Source organism: Hypomesus nipponensis, chromosome 25 (genome assembly GCF_054491055.1).
Source record: "Hypomesus nipponensis isolate SF chromosome 25, ASM5449105v1, whole genome shotgun sequence".
In the NCBI taxonomy this organism is placed as follows: Eukaryota; Metazoa; Chordata; class Actinopteri; order Osmeriformes; family Osmeridae; genus Hypomesus; species Hypomesus nipponensis.
In genome coordinates, this window is record NC_140385.1 from 10606112 (window position 1) to 10627235 (window position 21124).

Below are 21124 nucleotides of genomic sequence, written 5' to 3' on the forward strand. Positions count from 1 at the left end.
GTTACTTTGATCCATTAATGAGAATGGAAAGGTATTAAATAAGCTATGACAGTTGTATTAATGTCTGACATGTCATTCAAGTTGTAAAAGTATGCCTTTATAATTCAGACTTAAATATTCTCTGTTCGTCTCTTTCACAGACCCAGTGTCAAATGATCCATGACCAGGCAGTTTCCCCTCACACAGCAGTGAGTATTGCTCTTATAAGAATACTGGGGCCATGCTGTATAAAGAATGCTATTTCAATGTTTACACCCTGCAGCAATTCTCACCATAATTGGGGATCGCCACCCCAGGACTGTTGAATTGACACCAGGCATGTGCTGCCACCTGTTGGGTTAATGATGCCTTTAACAAGCACACAGCATTGACGTGGTTTACAGCATGTGCTCTAAATGTGTGCGTATTTGTGAGTTCACAGGCGACACAAATACAGCAAGACCACAACAGAGAAAAGGGGACAATTTTTTTTTAATTCTAAAGAGGAAGAACACTGACAATTTAGTATTTCAATACCTGGAATGGTAGCAGTGATTATTTAAAATCAGAATTAAAAGCATGGTTGCATTTGTTTGAACAAATGTAACTTTACAATGATTGCTGATGTAGTACCTAGAGTTGGCACGTTAATGATCATAATAAAGCAGCACCGGAACCTTGCCTAAACAGATATGTAAAGAAATGTCCAATACTTGCTTAAAACATCTTTGATTAACAACATTAAAAAATGGATTCCCACCACCAAGAAAAATTGATTGGCGTGGAAATCTGGATTATTATTTTTTTACGGCAGCAGGCTGTGGTTCTAGTGCCGTTCTCCTGTTTCTTCTTCAGTGGTGCTGGTCTTGCGCCTGTCGATGCCCTTGTGTTCCAGGATGTGTTTGTAGGGGCAGACTGGTCTCCTGCTGCAGCCCATGTTCCTCCAGAAGAAGCACTCCTTGGAACTGTGTCACCAGAGGGATGAAGTCCCTGTTATTCTCTAGACTTTCATGTTACTCACACCAACACCTTTCTGAAGTGGGTTTAGATGGCAACAGGAGGTGGTACAATCTGGGGCACCAACACAGCTAATCGGCGTATTTGTTGTTTTGTTAAAGGAGAACGTCAAGCAGCACTGATTGTATACAAGTTCATATCATGCACAGTTAAAGTGGATATTTACATGAAATTGTTGCTTGCTCATTGTACTGGGACCCTGGTAGCACTATGGTTAAGTGTGTACCATGTAAGCTGAGACTGTAATACAGGGGTTTGGGTTTGAATCCTACTTGAGCCATTGACCTACATGTACTCGCCTCACTTTCCTTGTCCATATTCACTGGTCTGTCTCAAATGAAGCAGAAATGATCTACTTTCAAATGCATCTTTAAAAATGTATGTTCAGGGTTTTTGGGGACAGTTTGCAAAGGTTTTTTTCTATTTAAGTCCAATTTCGGATTTGTCATGTTCATTACATAATTCTTGAAAAGGAAAACTGAATGTAATTTTGGTTTTGTGCCATCTGTCCACCCCTTTTAGCTGGCTATGCAGGTTGCAACATGACTGGCCTTACCTTTCAACCACAAATCTCTGAAGTATACTTTCTGATCTATGCAATATGCATTTATTACTAAATCAAACAATTTTTTTCCAGAAACTGGACTGTCAGAGTTTGTCTTATAGTAATGTGAAAATGCAAGTACACCCAATAACTATTGTCTTTCTCCAAATATTTGAACATTTATGGGCACTTGATATGAATTGAATCAACAGGTTAGAAGGCAATAATAGTTCAACTGCCCCAGCTACAAGCACACTTAATTTCAGAAAATGTTACCCTCTGTGCATTAAATTTGTCTGACATTGACTTTTCTAACAGAATTAGATGTTGTTCACCTTTTTTTCCAAAAAGGTGAACAACATGACAACTAGCTTCACTGAGGGTAACAACTAGCTTCACTGAGGGTAACAGCACAACTAGCTTCACTGAGGGTAACAGCACAACTAGCTTCACTGAGGGTAACAGCAGTGTGCTTGTCCAGTGGCTCCTCACCCGCTCTGGCAGTTTTCAGGCAGGTCCACAGCCTGCCGAGCCGCCTTGGACATGCCCATGTGTGAGGGGATTCTGTCTGGGTAGCGAACAGTCACCCTGGTGCCATGGAGTTCATGGCCCTGTTGGTGGAAAGGGCATGTCCGTTCATTCAGTCACCGTACACTTTTATCCAAAGCCATGGACAAGTAGCGCATTTAGGAAGTGCACAGTTGTAAAAGGATTATAGTGGTTAGTGGAATGGAACTGTCTGTGTTTTACAAAACAACATCTCAACCACAATGACATGGTGCCCTTAGTACAAATGATTCATTTAGGTGGAGTTTGCAGAGATGTAGACTTGAACAATAAATGTTAAGGTGGAGGTGTGTCCACTGGCTCACTAGGAAAGGGCGTATACAAGAAAGGCTATGACCAAACACATCAGCATCAGAATGGGTTCAAATCCGGCTCAGGGCATTTCATACAGATCTCTCTCTCCCTGCCTGACTACAACTATCCTTTCAAGAAATAAAGCCAAAAATGGCAGAGAAAAATAGTATGGATTACAGTGCAAGGCCGCTGAGAACATTCCAGGAACCCCCTAACAGTGCTCGTTTTTACACGGGGCTCATTTCTGGAACCATGCTCTCAACTGGATGCCTTTCTGCTCATTTCCCACACAACATTGACAGAAGACACTCACATGTAACTTTTGGACGGCAACGTCACAGTGGCTCTTGCAGGTGAAATTGACAAAGGCACATCGTCTGCTACGCAGCTGCTTTACACTGTGAACATCTCCAGCACTGGAAGAGAAGACAAGTCGCCAGCTTCAAAACTGCAGCGTCCATGACGCACATCAAAACACTGTACTGATGTAACTCCATTTGGGTACATTGAGAAATGGTACATAGCTTGACTGAGTCAGTGAGCTATGGGTGTGATTAGGTGCAAGACACTCACATGCTGAATAAGTTCTTCACCATGGATTCCGTAACCGTTTGGCCCAGGTTCCCAACCCAAACAGGAAATAGTTCGCTGTCCAAACATTGAAGCAAGGCGTTAATAAAATGGTAGTTGAGGTGTCGTCTTTTCTCACATCTGCAGGTTCACGTACTGTTCTCATAACTACATGAACACCAAGAATCCCAGTCACTTACAGTTGTGCTTGAGGCACTTCCTGCCTGGGTTTGACTGCACTGTTTAGCTGTTGGGTCTGTGCTTTGGTTGGGGGCTGGATCTGGGGATTAGTTGGGGCCTGGAACCATGAGGGGGGAGAAGCAGCAGTATTCGGGTAGACTCCATTAGTAATAAACAAGGCGCCTGGGACAAGCACACAGAGCATTTGGTTATTTACCATCGGGTACATATTTCAAAACCTCAAGTAACAAGTGACACGTTTTAGATTTGACCAATACACTGCTGCACTATGCGAGTCCCTATAGGCATACTAAAGCCTATAATAGTTATTCAAAGTTGAATAGTTTTAATACCTTCCTCTTAAATGACAAGTATGTGTCATTACAGGGGCATTGTGTTTTGAGAAATAATATTACAGGTGCATCAAGTTTCCTTGGCAGGCCTACCAGACATTTTTGACAGCGCCTCAAGAGCTTTCTTCACTGTGCCATGAATAATTAAGGCATTTGAGCTCTGCTCTCGAGAGTAGCCAAACTCCTGCAATATTAAAAAGGTAGTGTTCAGGTAAGAGGCAAAAGACAGAAACATATACCCAAATTATACAGTTTAGCAGACATTTCCTTACAGATAACTCAAATTAAACCAATTCCTCATAATAGCAGTCAAAGTAGAAGCCCCGTTCTAACACAGTAGACCCATGAGAGAAGGTACTACTACTGACCATTAGCTGTATTATCTGAACCCTCATGAGCTCCTGGGCAGCATCTACACAGCAGCTGTCTAACTGTAGGACCTCCTTAAAGGCCTGGGCAGCCTCATCATATCTCTGAAGGGGGAAACAAGCAAAGGGTCAGAAAGAGACACACAATATCTTCATTGTCTTGTGGCTATCCAGGCATGATAAAATAGCAGGGAAAACGTCCTGGTCCATTATGAGGCTGCTACATTGTGCAAGTTAGATCAATGCCTGGCCTCGGTATGCTTCAGAAGGATAGGTGCCAGTTTTCTTGGTAAACATTTTCTAAAGACTGCCCGGTCTCAACACAAGCTCTTCTCCTGCCTGGCGCCCCAATGGTGGAACCAGCTCCCCACCTCCATCAGGGACACTGACTGTCTCCCCACCTTCAAGAAAAGGCTCAAGACGCACTTGTTCCGGGAGTACAACGGCACTTAGGAATGCTTGGCTGGTATTGTTAGTTTGCCCCAGGATCACTATGACTCTTATTGAGTGACTTGTTGCTATTGTAGGTTAGATATAACGAAGTTAAGTCTTGTACTTGCTGTGTAATATTTTACTGTTGATTGTTCTTTTACAGGTACAGTCCTGCACTTTTGTGGTTCATGTTGTTTTAATTTGTAACTTGTATAACTACATGCTCTTATGGGTCTTCCCTTTTGGCACTTGTTTAGCTTTTTCACAATGTATGCTTCATGTTTTGGCTGCTTGCAATGTTTGGGACTATCTCGTTGTTATGATCAGTGACCTATGCTCTTTTGCTCTCTCTTGGAAGTCGCTTTGGATAAAAGCGTCTGCTAAATGAATAAATGTAAATGTAAATGTAAAGACTCGAGGTAGGCCGGGCGATATATTTTTTTTATCGATTTATCGAAGTAATGACTTGACCCTCAATAAAGATATAGTAACATTAATTCATTTTCAATAATATCGATAACGTCGATAGAGAATAATTAGTAACAGCAGTCCATTTAATTTCTGTGACGCAGCAGGAAGTTGCCGAGAAATAGTAGCGTACGTACGCTCACTAAAATATACTGACTGAGCACCTCGAATGGAGTAGCTCATTTAAACCGAAGAAAATTTGTCTTATTGCCGAAAACAGTGGCAGCGAAGCCATGGAGAGGGAGCAACTTCAAATGAAGAAATTACTTCTTCAGTTATTCGGAAGTGGTTTGGCTTTTTGAGATCCGACAAAAGGCAGAGCAATGTTCGGTGCAAATTGTGTAGTAAACAAACAGGTGGCTACCAAGTCTGGTAATACGACAAACCTTTTTTACCACCTGAACCAAAATCACTCGTTGGAACATGCAGAAAGTGTGAGTTTGCGCCAAGGTATTGATAAAAAGTAAGTTTAAAAAAAACTTAAGTTACTTGACCCCAGTACGTGGTCCCTGGCCGCAAACATTTCTCTCACACCACGCTGCCTAAACCTTATGCCAAGTGTAGGGAAAAAGTAAAGTAAATGACTAGTAAATGACTAAAAATGACTAAATGTAAAAAAAAGTTGAGGAAGAGACTTATTTTGCTACTACTACGGATCTGTGGTCTATCATCTTAATTATCGTTATCGAATGGAAATATAAATATCTATCGTGATAATGTTTTACCCATATCGCCCAGCCCTAACTAGACGGAACATCTGAGCCACGATAGACAAATCACATTGGCAAACTACAGGCCCCGGTGACTGATAACTAGGGATGGCTTTGTTATGTTTGTGTCGCAAAACTAATACGCACAGTTTCGAAAAAGTGGTTTGAAGCTTGTGTCAAATGACGATGCCACGTGACTGATGCCGTTCAATGCTTCAGACGTCACACACTGGTTCAAAGTTGTGGCGCACTTCTAAACCTGATTCACAATGCATATCACAAATGTAAGGAATGAGACAGCTATATAAGCAGAGTGGTTGTGTAAGCTACCACTCTGTATCAGCAGTCATTTAATACTTCCATACAAATGCGCCAATAGTTCGGCTCGGCACAATCCGGAAGAAACCACCAAAGGCATCGTTCGCCCATCCCTACTGATAACGATACCTGCAGACCGGCCAGAGCTCTTCCCTTCCTGTAAAGGCCCTTCACCCAGCCAGGACACAAGTTGAGGGACAACTCAGCATCAGTCACCGCCCTCTCGTACTCCTGCATCTTCTCGAAGCAGAAGGAACGGTTGCCAAACAACCTGAAACAGAGTGTAGAGTTGATCTCAAAATCTGGTATGTGTAGAAGTTAATAACCGGTGTTTGGATTCAAATGTCACAGTCAGAGCACTTCTTACCTATATTCTTTGGGGTTATACTTAATTGCATCTGTAAAATACTTCACAGCCACATCAAAATGGCCATTGCTTGCAAACTTGTTGCCCATTACTGTAAAAAAGACATTTGTTTCAACATGTGGTTTTGTGACTTTTCATTAATAATCAATAATTCATAAAATGTTTTAATCTTTTCTGATTTACCGGCAAGCTCTGTACTAATTTTTTGTAAATCTTCAGACTTTGGAAAGGATAAATACTGTAAGATAAAGAAAATTCACACATTTTAGCCAATAACAATAATGGTCTACCATGTTAGTTTTAAATGATTATGTAAACTTCTGTACCTGTTTTACTTCATTCTTTTCTTCATTTGGCTTTGTTTTTGGTTGGCTGACCGGAGCTGGAATCTTCTTCTCTGTCTTATTCTCTGGCTTAGGCTTGAGTTCAGATTTACGCTTGGCTATGTCAACAGCTTTGGATATAAAACAGCTGCTGAGGTCCAACTCTTGCTGCAGAAACCATAGAGAAGACCAGTCCATATTTTAGGAGTACTTTGTTCCACCCTACCATTACTCTGACACTAACCACAACTGAAATCTATCAATACAACTGTTGACGCACATTTTTTTTTTTTTTTACCTCACGTTGCCCAGACAAGCTATTTTTATCATCTTCCTCATCCTCACTGGAATCCTCTTCGCTGCTGCTGCCACTGTTGTCGGAATTACTGGATGCAGCTGGTTGACTGGATGCAGCTGGTTGACTGGATGCAGCTGGTTGACTGGATGCAGCTGGTTGACTGGATGCAGCTGGTTGACTGGATGCAGCTGGTTGACTGGATGCAGCTGGTTGACTGGATGCAGCTGGTTGGCCGGATGCAGCTGGTTGGCCGGATGCAGCTGGTTGCCTAAATTCAGCTGGTTGACTAGATGCAGCTGGTTTACTAGATGCAGATGTTTTTTCTTGTGCTTCTACAACAGTGGCCCCTTTAGATTTTTTAAGTACACCTTTACTCTCCGCCGCCTTACAATGCGTGTCATCATTATTATCCTGTCAAAATATATTTTTAATTCAAACAATGCTCCAAGGTTACAAGGAAACAGACATTGGCAGGAAGTGAGATGACTAACCTCTAACAAATGTTCTGTGTTAAGTTTTAGTTTTTCCGATTTCTCTAGACGTCTTCTCTCCCTTTGTCTCTGTTGGGCAGACATTTTTTATTGTACTTTTCCCACTTGCTTGAATAATTTGCTTCTAATCAACCGGCAAACCTCGCGATTTTGACAGTGAAACTCACCAATTTTCTAAGCCGCTTTTTCTCAGATCTCTCCTTGCTCTTCTCCTCCTCTTGTAATAGTTTAAAATGCTACAGAAAGCACAACAAACGTTTAGTCAGGTCAGCATACACAATTGTCTCTTTTTTCATGATTTGTATTTGTCTTAAAACACTCACAGTTTCAGCTGAATATGTGGTGGTGGAGAGCACTGTGGTTTCGGGTTTCTTTTGCCGCCTGACTGGAGGCCTGGTCGACATTTTTTTGGCCAAGAACTCTTTGGAAACTCCACAGTACAAACTCGTAGGGACGTCATCGGTTGATCTGCCATCATCATAATCATAACCCCCCTGCAGGTAACAGATATTGTTGTGCTCATCTAAGCCTGCAAATCAGAATAGATTTCACTCAGTGATATGGAATGGTCTGCACTCTTAACACTATCCTGCAACTATTGATGCACCTCAATGGATTGTAAGGCAGATTTTCTGTGTACATGTGCAGTCTGAGTATCTGTAAGGTCAAGAGGTCCTGCAGAAAGGCCCCTCTCTGAGCAAGATATAACACACAGCCCAGATAGTTAGAGACTGAGGCAAATCATGTACGAACTGGGACTTGAATGTAATTAACGACCACTTCACCTGCTGAATGCTCTAGTGTATCAGTGCAGTAACCACTGAAGACCCGTTAAGGAAGTCATTCTGTGCATTCTATATCTGTACTGTCCCACTCATGTATTTAAGCAAGGCTGAGTCAGAGTTTTCACTCATGCCATCAGTTTGTCTTGAACTGATTATTCGAGCACCCGGATCAAACAAAGTCAAACTCCTTTCCTTTGTCGTGACTCCTTCCGGCCTGCCTTCTTCAGAAGAACCTCCTTATCAGTTTTCTATTTATTAAATGTTTTTTATTATTATTTAGCTGTGGCAGTTCATGCCCGCAGCACCTTAAGTTTTTAACTGTCTGTTGCTGCCTCTACTGTCTCGTTTTTGTGACAATGACAAATAAAGTACATGGAACTTTGAGGTTATAAGCAGGTTATAAGCAGATTCTTCGTGACAGGACAAAAACAATATGAATAGCAAATAAAGGGGGAACTAGTTCCCCCAGACATAATAGTAAAAGGCTATACTGATACTAGTAACATGATTATACAGTGGGTTGAAAATAAATTCAGCACCGAACGAGACAATGAAAAATAATCATAAAATGTTGCCCAACGACAAAATTAAGAACTTATCGGCAGTGTTTATAATGGGGATGAGTATAGCAGTTTGACTGCAGATCAGAAGGTAGTATGTTCAAATCCCCCCTATGCATGGCTTTCTATGAAACTGTCTACTAAAATGACTCAATTATTACAACACTGCAAACATTCATCATGACACGTTTGTGTGCATCATTCATGTTCAAGTACTGCTTCTTACCAAGAAGTCCAATTTTTACATCTAGGCCTTTAGATTCTGCATGTGCAATTTCCAAGACTGTTTCCTGTCATGAGAAAAACAAGTCATTCAATTACCTGTATTTTCAAAACACAATGAGAAGGCACATGCACAATGAAAAAAAACGCTGTGGGGAAGGGAGTGGAGGGGCGTATAGGGACAGGCATAGTAACACACACACAAAGAACAATATGTACAAACGTTGTACATACTAAATTTGCATTGTGTATCACTTTGTAGCTTATGATACAGCTGTGCAAATGGCATTGTCAACATACGGCAATAGTGCAAAAATGTGGAGCCGCAAGACTCGTCCTACTCGTCGCCATCTCTGTACTACACGCTTGGAACTCTCCGTTGTGATTACATTGAGATCAGAATATTTTGTCCTCCCTACCTGCTGTAGTCGCTCACTATGAGTCTAACATGTTGTTTAACTACATGCTCTTATGTTTCTTCCCATTGGCACTTATATGCTTTCCACAATGTCTGCTTCATGTTTTGGCTACCCACAATGTTTTAGGGCCATCTCGTTGTTTATGATCATTGACCTATGCACGTTTGTAAATCTCTCTCTTGGAAGTCGCTTTAGATAAAAGCGTATGCTAAATGTAATGTAACTATACATCCGCGCGACATTTGTCCGAAACACCATTACGACTTGCGAAAAACAACATTCCATTTCCTTAAATAACATTGACAATCATGAACTAATGCACCTGCTACCATAAACATAAAGACGATCTATGCCTGCTACAACATCAAACGATTCAATAGAAGCTAGACTACAAAGGACATTTCCGCGTTCGTCGCCGTCGATCAACAATATGTATTTGGCCTAGGGTTGCCGTGAACTTCTACTAGAATTACGTTGCAGTAATGCTTGACTAAACCAAACAAAAAACAATTTAGTACTTACGACCATGCGGAGGTCAGCGTCATCTAGAAGGAAAAATAGACATTGCAAACATGTAGAAATAAACTTCAGATTAAGCTATTTACAATCAAACACAATAGAGCTGTCCTACCATATTAGCAAAATACTGACACAATGGTTAATACAAGCATTTTAGTGGCATCCAAACTTTAAAAAACAGTCAACCCACCAACACTTAATCAGCTGGCATTTCCTCAATCTAAGTTTGTTTGCCTTTGCTGGCTAGCAAACCTGCCTATTTTTTGCTTAGCAACTTTGTACCAAACAAAATAAATACATTCGCTTACCTGGTTCCACTTGTCTAAATCTAGCCATATTTAACGACGGCTATATCTATACGATATATAATACGACTGAATTTAAAGTAATTAAGTAAACTAAATCATATTGTTTAATGTTACGGGCTTCCACTCCACAGCGTCGATGTTGGACTTGGAACTTATTAGCTATTAGTTGGCAAGCTAAAAACTTACCGAACACATGCGCCAACTCTTCTTCAATGGAATCGACTTTACGAAATGCATTTGCTGCCACCTATCAACGTGGAGTGGCAAGTACATGACAGAATGTACTTGGGACAAATGTCTGCAAAATATAGGCTACTGACCATATTTTTTATTTAACATGCAACAATTTTAAAGAGTTGAAAGAAATATTTTATATATTATAACATATATAATTGCATATATATTAAATTACCAAGTAAACAATAAACTACATCAAAAGACTTGAGAAATATAGCTAAATAAAATTGCCTATTTATATGCAGTTTCACTTTGCAGTTTCACTTTGCATTTTGCAGATGATTTGGTCCTGTTGGCTTCATCGGACCGCGACCTTCAACTCTCACTGGAGCGGTTCGCAACCAAATGTGAAGCGGCTGGGATGCGAATCAGCACCTCCAAATCTGAGGCCATGGTAATCGACCGGAAAAGGGTGGAGTGCCATCTCCGGGTCGGGGAGGAGATCTTGAAGTTCAAGTATCTCGGGGTCTTGTTCACGTGAGGGAAGAATGGAGCGCGAGATAGACAGGCGGATCGGTGCGGGGTCCGCAGTGATGCATCTGCATCGGTCCGTCGCAGCGGCGTAACAATGACTTTGCGGGCCCTTGTGCAGATCTCACTAACGGGCCCCTTAACCGACCTATCGTGCATTTAATGACGTTTAATAGCCATGTCTAAATGCATTCAATACGCTATACCAGACAGTAAACGTTAGCCTACCCTGGTGGCTGAGTTTCACTCATTGCTGGTGGGCTGGGGGTCAGACGTAGCGTCCTCTTGAACACCTCGCCACAAATCCAAATGAAGATAATTTTGCCAGCTTTGCCACTCTTCAATCCTGCTCTTTGCGTTCGTGCCGCCCCAGACAGCATTTACATATGTGCCAGATCCGTTTTTGAATCAGCAGATTCGCGTAGCAGTCGCACTCACTATGCAGATCTGCACCAAATTTGAGCCAGACCTCTTTAGCAATTCTCGCTGTGACATTCCGTCCGGCGGTTGCGGCGCCGATCCGGGGCAGCTGCGCAGACCAGACGCGCCACAACTGAATCGATGTCCGCCCGGCAGGTGTGGGCCGGATCAGAGCCATATACAAATATGATAAAAATAAATAAATAAATCTATGGCTCTGGAGAATATTTGTTATTTTGCTTAAAGCGAGGGTTTTGTTTTCCTGAACTGGTTTGTTTTTGCGGTTGGTTAGCCGAAGAAGCTCTGCTACAGTACGATTGGAGAACTGTTAGCTGCCTCAGCTGTGTCCTTTTTTTCCCTTCCTGCATTCTTCTACGTTCGTTGGGGAAGGTCCAGCGAACTGACTTGGATTTCGTCTGCTACACCCGATCGGTTCTTTGAGTACCAGTGTTGGAGTGGAGTGTGAACTGAGACTGGAGGGCCTTGCCGAGTTATCTGCGGGTTGGTAGCTGCTGCGGCCAACGGTCTGCTGGCTGCCTCAGAGATCAAGCAGAAAGAGCCTTGCTACGACTGGTAGGACAAGAGCCTGATTCTATTTGATTCACTTGGACCTGGACTGATCACTTTTGTGTTGTTTTGAAAGACAAAAATCGTTTGTGAGTGCGCGTGAGTTCACGCTGCAGCACTGTTTTGTACCTAATAGGGATTTTTTTTTTTGAATTGGTTGTTCTACTACTTGACTTGTGTATTGATATACTTGTTGTGTTTTATACTTTTACTTTCAATCAAATCAATAATACCCTCATTTAATTAGAGTAAAATAATATCCAAAAAGTCAAGTCCGTTTTCCGAGTTCCACAATCAAATCAATATAATATCTATATTATCACTATGTGATAATCCCATAGATATTTTAAAAACAGAAATAAACCCCAAGCTAATAAGAATAAATAGATTAAACTTCAGGGAATCAGGGAAAACAATTAATTGACACTTTCACTTTGATTTGGGGAATTACTATTTTTGTGTTATTGTCATTAAGTCAAATTGCAATTGTTGTTTGTTTGGTAAATGAGTTTTTTTTTCATGAGAAGGAAAAAATAAAACAGAGGTAATAGAGAAACAAAATTAAAAAAATAATAACAATAACAACAATTCTATTACCTCTGAAATATAGCCAACGTGTTCTGTGTTTCATTCTGTAGTGCAAACAGTACCATCTTAAAAAAAAAAAACACATGTTCTGATACATCTTCCATTGATCATCATTATTATTCTCTATAGCGGTATTAAAGTTAGACACTCGTTACTCATACATGTAAGCGCACGCGTGCGTGTGTTAATAAAGATTCAGTCTTTATTTTATTTATTTTTTACAGCAAAGCTGATTTCTCACTGTTTACTACGTGAAAGTAGTATTTGGATCGCACTGGGTACAGGAGTAGAATCGCTGTACAATTCACACTGTCAAAAATGTCACTATCAATTGGAGTAAAGTGGGAAAAAAAACCCGCGAGTAGTTATTTAAAAACATCCCAATCGTACTTATTTTTCAAAACGTCGGGCCATTGTTTTGAAAAAGACGCCGCGCTATTTAGACATGATGACGTCATGGGGCATAAAGGGATTGTGACGCACTTTACCAAATGATATAAAAACGAATTGCAATATCAAACCTGTCAGTGATGAATGAAATCTTCATCACAAGGCAAAGGAGTTATTTGAAAGAGTTTGTCATCCTTCATGAGTCCGTAAAACATGGATGGAATCCCCAAACAGGAAAGACTAAAAGAACGGAGGCCTAAAAAGAAGGTAAGTGGGTATTTTTTCTAGTAGCTAAAACGATTAAAGCACACGAAAATGTTTGGTTCTTTAGATTCTATAGAATTTCATTTCTGTGAGTTTAACTGTTGTGTTAAACAATGTGACTTAACTTGGATACATAGTGTAGATCTAGTTATATTTCATTTACCAAGTCATTAACTTGGATACATAGTAAATATCAAGTCATATTTCCAAGTCATATCAAAAGTTAAAATAATTTCTGTTCAAGGCACCTCTCTCTCTCTCTCTCTCTCTCTCTCTCGCTGTCTCTCTCTCTCTCTCTGTCTCACCAACTACTCCCCTCAACTCAATGTACCTCCATGTCTCCAACAACTCTGATAACTTTCTCTGTTACTTTGCCTTGCTAAAGCGTTTGTCTTGCCTGCAGATGAGGGTTACATGTGTGAAGATGCCTCCCATGTACCAGAGCAGCTACCGTGAGTAATCGGTTTATGAATGTATCAAAAGTACAACATTCATGATTGAATTATCACTTTCTATCAAGAGAGAGGGATCCACCAATCACACTGTGACAATCCTCGACATGTAGGTGTTCATCCACCAATCAAAATCCGATCCCGCCCAGAGGAACCAATGACTATGGATGAAATTCCAGTGTCAGAGGCCATGATGTCCCACCCGTGAGTGTCCTTGTTAACGTCCCCTTTAGGCTACTGCTCTGTTGAACACAATGTTAAGATGTGTCGTTAATTGTCATTGTACTGTATAGAGTCCGTAACACATCTGTTCTTGTTCTTGTTACAGTCAGTGGAGACTGGTCCAAAAGGTCCTGTTGAGAAAGGTAGATCAAATCTTTAGTTTCTAACTCAAAATACTTTTTTACTCAGCTTAACAATAACTATGTGTATCTGTACTGCGATTTAACTTTCTCCCCTTTTTTCACGCTGCCTTTTTTCTCTCCTCTCTCTCTCCATCCTTCTCTGTCTCTTCCCCCTCTCACCCTCTTTTTCTCTCTCTCTCTCTCTCTCTCTCTCTCTCTCTCTCTCTCTCTCTCTCTCTCTCTCTCTCTCTCTCTCTCTCTCTCTGTTTCTCTGTCTCTCTCTCTCTCCCAGAACAAGAGCATCGCTGAGCTGCAGAAGCACTCAGAGGAAATGATGGAGTGGATTCTCCAGGTGGCCAATGATGGGGTTCTGCCTGCCATGGCCCTTTACCAGGTCCTTCACCTCCACCAAGACCCTCTGTCTTCCGCTACCTCCTACAGCAGTGACATCTCCTCAAGGAACGGGTCTTCTTCGTCTCCTCCTTCGTCCAAGGACCGGGCCTCTTCTCAGGGCTCAGCCCAGCCTGATGTCCCCGAGGGGATCATCTCAGAGAAGTCCCACCCCCTGCTGGAAAGCGGGCTGGGATCCAGGCCACAGGACAGGCTATCGAGCGAGATGCCTCCGACACCCCTTCACCCCAGTAGGTCCACAGAGGAGGATATCCTCGCCACGGCATCCCTCACTGTGGCAGAGGTCATCGCCATGTTGAAGGGAGTGATGGCGAGAGACAGGGAAGAGGCGAAGCTGTCTGCCATTGTAGAGGAGCTCTGTGACTCGGCCATGGACAAGGTGATGGACGAGTTGGTGCTTCACCACCAGGGCAGCTCCTTGTCTGAATTCTATTCGACAAGTATCTCCGAGGACCTGATCCTGAACACCTGGCAGGACGCCAAGGAGAAGGTCCAGGTCCTCGCCGACATCCACATGGACGCCGTCAACGAGCAGATGCCCCCGCGGCCCCTGTTGTCTGCCAACAGCAACACGTCAGAGGTCGTCTTCCACAGGGAGAAAAAGGAGGCTGAGAAGATGGCGTCGTTCTTCATTGGCAGTGTGGCTGAGGCCCAGGAGATGGAAAAGGCTATGACATCGCCCTGGCCCAGCCGTGTGACAGCGGTATCGACCGGCTCAGGCCGCAGCTCGGTCAGCAGCATTGGACTCGTCAGATGCCATAGCGAGCCTCACAACCCCTCCACCCAGATGGAGAGCCTCTCTGGCATCCTGGCCCACCACGCCCTCTTCCAGAGACAGGGCGTTTTCACCACAGAGGAGAAGCTGGAGCTGGTGAGGCGGGTGGGGGGCATCCTCCAGGGGATAGTGGCCAGAGAAAGAAGCTCTTCCCTGAACCAGCCCCAAGACGCTGACACAGCCTCCCTGCCCCAGAACATCTCCAGTGCCTGCAACATCATCCACCTCGTTCTGGAGAACTTCAGCGCAGCTGTGGAGATGATTACAGAAGGAGAGGTGGACTTCCTGCAGCCACGCGGTAATGACTTCACCCTGTTAGTGGAGTGCGTGAGCGAGTCCCTGCTCAGCAAGGTTACGGAGGAGGTGAAGGCCCTACAGAGGAGGAACCAGGGGGTCAGCAGCGGGAGGAGCAGCAGGAGGAGCTGCAGCCAGGGAGAGCTGCTGGGGAACTGGGTCAAGGGAAAGGAGGAGAAGGAGGCCTGCACACGCTCGTGTCAGGAAAGCTTCCTTTTCAGCACCCAGCAGGAGGAAAGGAGATCAGAGGAGGAGTGCGGCTCGGCTAGCGACGAGGAGGAGGAGGAAGAGGAGCAGCAGAAGGAGGAGGCCAGGTCAGCCTCCAGTAGCCCTAGCCCCAAGAGCACTAGCCTCAGGGGCCCTAGCCCCAGGAGCCCTAGCCCCAGGATCAAGGCACACAGTCAAAAGCTCAACCATACGGCTCACAAAATGCTGGAAACTGTCGTGCGGATGGCCTACTCCACCAGATCAGTCTCCAATGATGAAGACTGCGAAAAAGACAAAGGAGGCTCCTCCGTCGGGTTGTTGGACCAGGCTGAGTACGACCTGGGCCGCCTGCTGGCCTCCCACAACATGTGTACCAGGATGTTGCAGGTGAGGATCGAGAGCTTCTCCACGGAGCTGATCGACTGCCTTTATGAGCTGCTCCTGGACACGCAGGTGGGACGACTCCCCTCGACAGGCCGCTGCCGCTCCAAGCCCAACATCCAGAACCCGGAGGCCAAGCAGCACCTGGACTGGGAGCTCTTCACTCCGATGCTGCACAATTTCATCCACTTGGCTTTCAAGAAACTGATGGAGAACTTCCTTGGCCTGACCAACTCGCTTCCGGACGAGCGTGTCCTGGTGAACGACCACCTCGAATGGATGTGTAAGAAGGACAGGACCTCCATCAAGGATGTATCTTGGGAGAGCAGCGACAGCGACGACAGCAGTGACAGCGTAAACAGCAGCGACAGCACGTCTCTGGAAGGGTCCCACTGCGTGATGCCGGGCCCCAGCCGAGGGACTGTGGGTAGGAACCGGCCATCTTCCTCTGCCAGCCAGGACCAGAGGAGGGCGCTAGAGGCCATTTCTGAGGTGTTGACCCTCAAAGTGGGAAGGGTCCTTCAGTGCTCCTGCAATGACCCAGAAAAAGTAATGGCCATTGTCAACAAAGGTAGAGAAATCTTTTACTCAATTCAATATATTGACCCCAAAGGGGAATTTTCAGGTGTTCAGGTAGCCTGACTAGTAACACTGAGCACACTGTTACAGAATAAGTACAGATGATAGACTGCATTAAATGGAATGCTCTTTAGAAACAGAATGTCTCACCTTGTTGCCATATAGCTGTTATTAAATGGTGTTTTACATGTTACAAAAATCCTCCTTGTGAAATTGTCCTTAACCTTTTGGGGTATAAGACCTCTGGAGTCTATAACTATGTTAATATAATACAGAGTTGTAAGTGCTACAGTACTGCTGAATGACAGTGTAGGTATAGTTAAGAACTATGATATTAATACTGTTTTAAGAAAAGTATAGGTTATAACTATAGTAATTCAAGGATACTTAAAAGTGAGAGTGTTTTTTTTTTGTGCCAGGCCTTGATGCTGAGTTCATGGCCAGGATCGCTGACCTTTGCAGGTCCTCCTCCGAAGCCACAACAGGAAGTCTCAACTCAGAGTTGAGTTCAAGTTTCACTAGCCTAGAAGTAGGCCAGTCTGAGAAGGCCGATATTGTCCCCGTCAACAACAATGTTGACGATGTTTGCAAATTCCATGAAGAGGAAGACATGTCAGATAGTCTGCCCAAAGGCATCAACATTGCCAGGCGAATTAATACCATGGGGGATGGGAAAGATGATGAGGCTTCTGGTCTCCCTGAGGTGGTCCAGGTGCTTCCCTGGTTGCCCCCGAGACCCCCTGAGACCCCCTCCCTGCAGACTTTGGAGATTCGCATCCAGGAGAAGGTCTGGAAGCCCTCCGGGCCCAGTGCCCTACACCACCAGACCCTGCGGGACCTGCTGCATGGTCTTCTGGTCCGCCTGGCCCTCCAGGAGTCCCCCTCAACCTCTAGCTCCCTCACCTTCTCGCAAATAGAGGCAACTCTCCTCCAGGAAGTGGGCTGGATTCTCAAGACCCAAGATGGGATCAGCCTCGTCCTGGAGCACCTGCCTCAGAGCCCTTTCTACAGCGGCACAGACGCCCTGGATGCCATGTTGGAGGCGGCCTACGCTAAGCTGTCACCCAGCGCTAACAGCAGCAGAGCCCTGCTCCACTCCGCTTGTCGTGGAGAAGCTGGAGCCATTTGTGGCCTGGCTGAGACCATCGCCAAGGTCATCTCCCGCCACGCCGAGGCCTGGCACGCTCCTGCCGTGTGCGATCTTAGCGTCCATTTTGAGAAGGAGAATGCTGTGAACTCTGCTGGCTTGGAAAAGGCCGGTGGAAGCTCCCTGTGTGTGGATGTGAGGCTACATGACGGACCTGAGATGGTTTCTTCTGGCTTGGGAAAGGCCAGTGAGACCCATATGGAGATTCAAGACGGAAAGGTCAAGAAGAGATGTGACAGATTTGGTTTGGTAAAGGCCAGAGAGTGTCCCTTCTCCTCCAGATCACCAGAAGAGCTGAGGATCTCGAGGAAACAGAGAGAGAGAGCTGCAGACCCAGGCTTGTTAAAGGCCTGGGAGAAGATCGACAGGTCTTCCGAGGAGACCTCCACTTCCCAGTCTTGCCACTCCTCCTCTTCATCCTCCAACTCAACGTTATCCCCCTCTGTGCCCTCCCAAACCTTCAACAGGTCTTCCATCTTTCATTCCAATCTGGGCCGTCTTGGAAAGAAAAAACTCTCCAGCCTCCAGAGATGGTTCACATTGGTAAGATGAAAATAACTCCACACACACTGGTACTGGGTAGAACTGACCTTAACAGAGTCAAGGATAAGATGGGTTACAAGTAAGCATGTGTAGAATACATTATGTATGAGTTGTAAACAGTAGATGTTCTGTGAATTTAAAGGAATTATGTTTATGTTTACTCTTCCTTCCACCCCAGATGAGAAAGAAGACCAAGGCTGTTACTGGAAAAAGGAAAAGACAGAAGACAGTTACTCCTCTCAACGGTGAAAGTGAGATTATAAATGGATATTTGTTCATTTAGGCTAGGCTTTAGTTGGCTCTCCCATCATTTCACACACAATCACAATCACACACACACACACACTCGTTGCAAGTAAATAGACAGAGCTGAAATTGTGTGTGATGTTATGTCCTGTTGTGTGATGTTGTGTTTCCATGTCCAGGCCCAGATCTTGCAGAGTCCTCCAACATCCCAGGAGAAGAGGAACAGAAACAGAAGAAGAAGAAGTCTATTAAAGGCTTCTTCCGCAGGATCTCTGGAGCTCTCTCCAAGGTGTTCTGCTGTAGCTGCATGACTCACCAGTAGAGAGAGCTGCCTGCTTACTGATCTGACTGCAGCGAGGATCTGTCACTTCCCACTCTGATCTTTTAAAAAATTCTCTTTTGATCTTTTTGCCATGAATAAAAAAAACAACTAAAAAACATTGGCATTTTGTTTATACCTCCCTTGTAATCGCTAAGCTGTTTGTGTTTAGGTTTGTGACATCTCCATATCAGGACTGCAGCCACACGGAGGATACTTATTGTGGCACAGTACACAGCCACTTTACTTCAGTTTAAGACTGAGATAAAACACTAGCATTTCTTAAACTTTTAGATACATATAGTTGTGTTGAGAATGTTAGGTATTTCAGGATGACTTTTACTGTGTTTGAATGCAAGGAGGGTGCTTGTCTTATTCTGTTATCAAATAGGAAGGTGAGGAAGAGGGGAGGAGGGGGGGAAGGTGAGGAGGAAGGGGGAGGGGGAGGATTTATCCATGAGGATAATATACATTTGTCCCAATGTCCTCATGTATGCTTCAGAAAAGAACATTGATAACAGATAACCTTATGAGAACTGGGACTTGGGCAGTAGAATAGCTGATCACTGCGCCGCACGCTGAGCAGTGCTCCAGACGTCTGCGTGGTGCGATGATGTCATACTGTTTTTGAAGCTGTGCTGTCAGCACTGGACCCGATGACCAGGTTCTCCCGGTCTTCTCCCTTGCCTCTGCTCTCTCTCTTCTCCTTGTTCCCCTGGCTCTCCATGTTCCCCTGGCTCTCCTTGTTCCCATGGTTCTCCGGGTTCCCTTGGTCCTCCTGCAGTCTGGCAGGTTGCTTCTCCAGCTGTGTGCTGTACTGGGCCAGGGTGGCATACAGGAACTGGTACTGCTCAGTAGTCTGGACCATACCACCTCTAGGGAGAGGAGGAGGGGTGGCAAAGAGGAGGTGAAATGTGAGGAAGAGTAGGGACAGAGAGGATGGGATGAGAGAGATAGTAAGAAGGAGAGAGAGGGAGGGAGAAGTTTTTGCTAACGAAGGGAGAGTGATGGGTAGGGGTTGGGGTGGTGGGGTGTTGAGAGGGGGTTGTGTGCTTACCTGTCCAGACGTAGACTGCATACTATTCTTAGTATGTCCACCTGCCTGGAGTGTCGAAGCTGTTGACAACCGATACAGCTGACCATGAAGCAGCCTGTTCTACCAATGCCTGCACTGGAGGGGCAGGAGACCACAACAGGTTAACATACACACAGACATGCACACACTCATATACACCCTGAACAGGACCTTACCTGCAGTGGACAATGATTGGTCCAGGGTTGTGTGGGAAGGACTTTTTGTAGTCCTCCACCTCCTCCACCAATCGCAGCAGAGGGGCTGAACATTCTGGGGTCTGGTGGTCAGGCCAGGTAGAGTACCAGTAATGCCTTACCTCACGAGACTCTGTTCCCAGCTATACACACACACACACACATTTATGTACAACTGTATTAAATGCACTGCTGAACAGATGAATGAATACATGAATTCATAAGTTACATCTGGACATACACAAACAGCTACAATGTAAAGGAGTGTTCACCGGGAGTGTTAATTCTCTAACAGTGTTGCCAACACACTCCGTCACAGTCACACAGAGGTCAAACCTGCTATAGGAGCCCAGGCTTTCTTGACTGCTGGGAGAGGTGGCTACGCTAACTAACGACTAACTAACGACTAACTAACTAACTTTAACATAGCTAGTTAAACTAGTCCAGACATGTGCAGAGTATTAAAAAGAGGTTAGAGTGGACTTGGACTGATCACTTTTGTGTTGTTTTGAAAGACTTGGACAAAAATCGTTTGAGTGCGCGTGAGTTCACGCTGTGGCACTGTTTTGTACCAAAAATGTGATTTAGAGATGAGGTTGGAGTGAGGGATTTTTTTTTGAATTGGTTGTTCTACTAACTTGTGTATTGATATATTTGTTGTGTTTTATACTTTTACTTTCAATCAAATCAATAATACCCTCATTTAATTAGAGTAAAATAATATCCAAAAAGTCAAGTCCGTTTTCCAAAATAAGAATCAAATCAATATAATATAGTGATCCCATAGATATTTTAAAAGCAGAAATAAACCCCATGCTAATAAGAATAAATAGATTAAACTTAAGGGAATCAGGGAGAACAATTAATTGACACTCTCACATTGATTTGGGGAATTACTATTTTTGTGTTATTGTCATTAAGTCCAATTGCAATTGTTGTTTGTTTGGTAAATGAGTTTTTTTTCTTCATGAGAAGGAAAAAATAAAACAGAGGTAATAGAGAAAATATAAAAAATATAAAAAATAATAACATCAACAATTCTGTTACCTCTGAAATATAGCCAACGTGTTCTGTGTTTCATTCTGTAGTGCAAACAGTACCATCTTTAAAAAAAAAACACACATGTTC

General features: G+C 43.9%; 3 protein-coding genes across 5 annotated transcripts; 1 reads left to right on the forward strand and 2 right to left on the reverse strand.

Annotated features, from left to right (window-relative positions):
* Positions 1–452: 452 nt before the first annotated feature.
* On the reverse strand, positions 453–11831 carry LOC146222212 (uncharacterized). Of its 3 annotated transcripts, none has more exons than XM_084691818.1 (19): positions 11029–11831; positions 10279–10797; positions 9788–9810; positions 8851–8914; positions 7603–7808; positions 7447–7515; positions 7280–7348; positions 6789–7199; positions 6494–6658; positions 6351–6405; positions 6168–6258; positions 5930–6071; positions 3873–3977; positions 3598–3688; positions 3172–3334; positions 2975–3049; positions 2715–2817; positions 2033–2151; positions 453–944 (listed from the first exon to the last, which is right to left on the reverse strand). In XM_084691818.1, exons 3-19 carry the CDS (start codon positions 9791–9793, stop codon positions 806–808), a joined length of 2073 nt encoding a protein of 690 aa, XP_084547944.1. In that variant the 5' UTR covers positions 9794–9810; positions 10279–10797; positions 11029–11831; the 3' UTR covers positions 453–805. The 3 variants fall into 3 exon arrangements, with proteins under 3 accessions (XP_084547944.1, XP_084547943.1, XP_084547942.1); XM_084691817.1 differs by having other exon boundaries at positions 10279–10948; XM_084691816.1 differs by lacking the exons at positions 10279–10797; positions 11029–11831 and adding an exon at positions 10093–10268.
* Positions 11832–13644: 1813 nt separating this feature from the next.
* Positions 13645–18815, forward strand: LOC146222213 (uncharacterized). Its single transcript, XM_084692126.1, has 6 exons — positions 13645–13685; positions 13810–13846; positions 14118–16464; positions 16892–18162; positions 18341–18413; positions 18588–18815. Exons 1-6 carry the CDS (start codon positions 13645–13647, stop codon positions 18728–18730), a joined length of 3912 nt encoding a protein of 1303 aa, XP_084548252.1. The 3' UTR covers positions 18731–18815.
* Positions 18816–19343: 528 nt separating this feature from the next.
* LOC146222214 (tyrosine-protein phosphatase non-receptor type 7-like) lies at positions 19344–20699 on the reverse strand. Its single transcript, XM_084692127.1, has 4 exons — positions 20694–20699; positions 19979–20139; positions 19785–19898; positions 19344–19602 (listed from the first exon to the last, which is right to left on the reverse strand). The coding sequence occupies exons 1-4, from the start codon at positions 20697–20699 to the stop codon at positions 19344–19346; spliced, it is 540 nt and encodes a 179-aa protein (XP_084548253.1).
* Between the last annotated feature and the right edge of the window lie 425 nt (positions 20700–21124).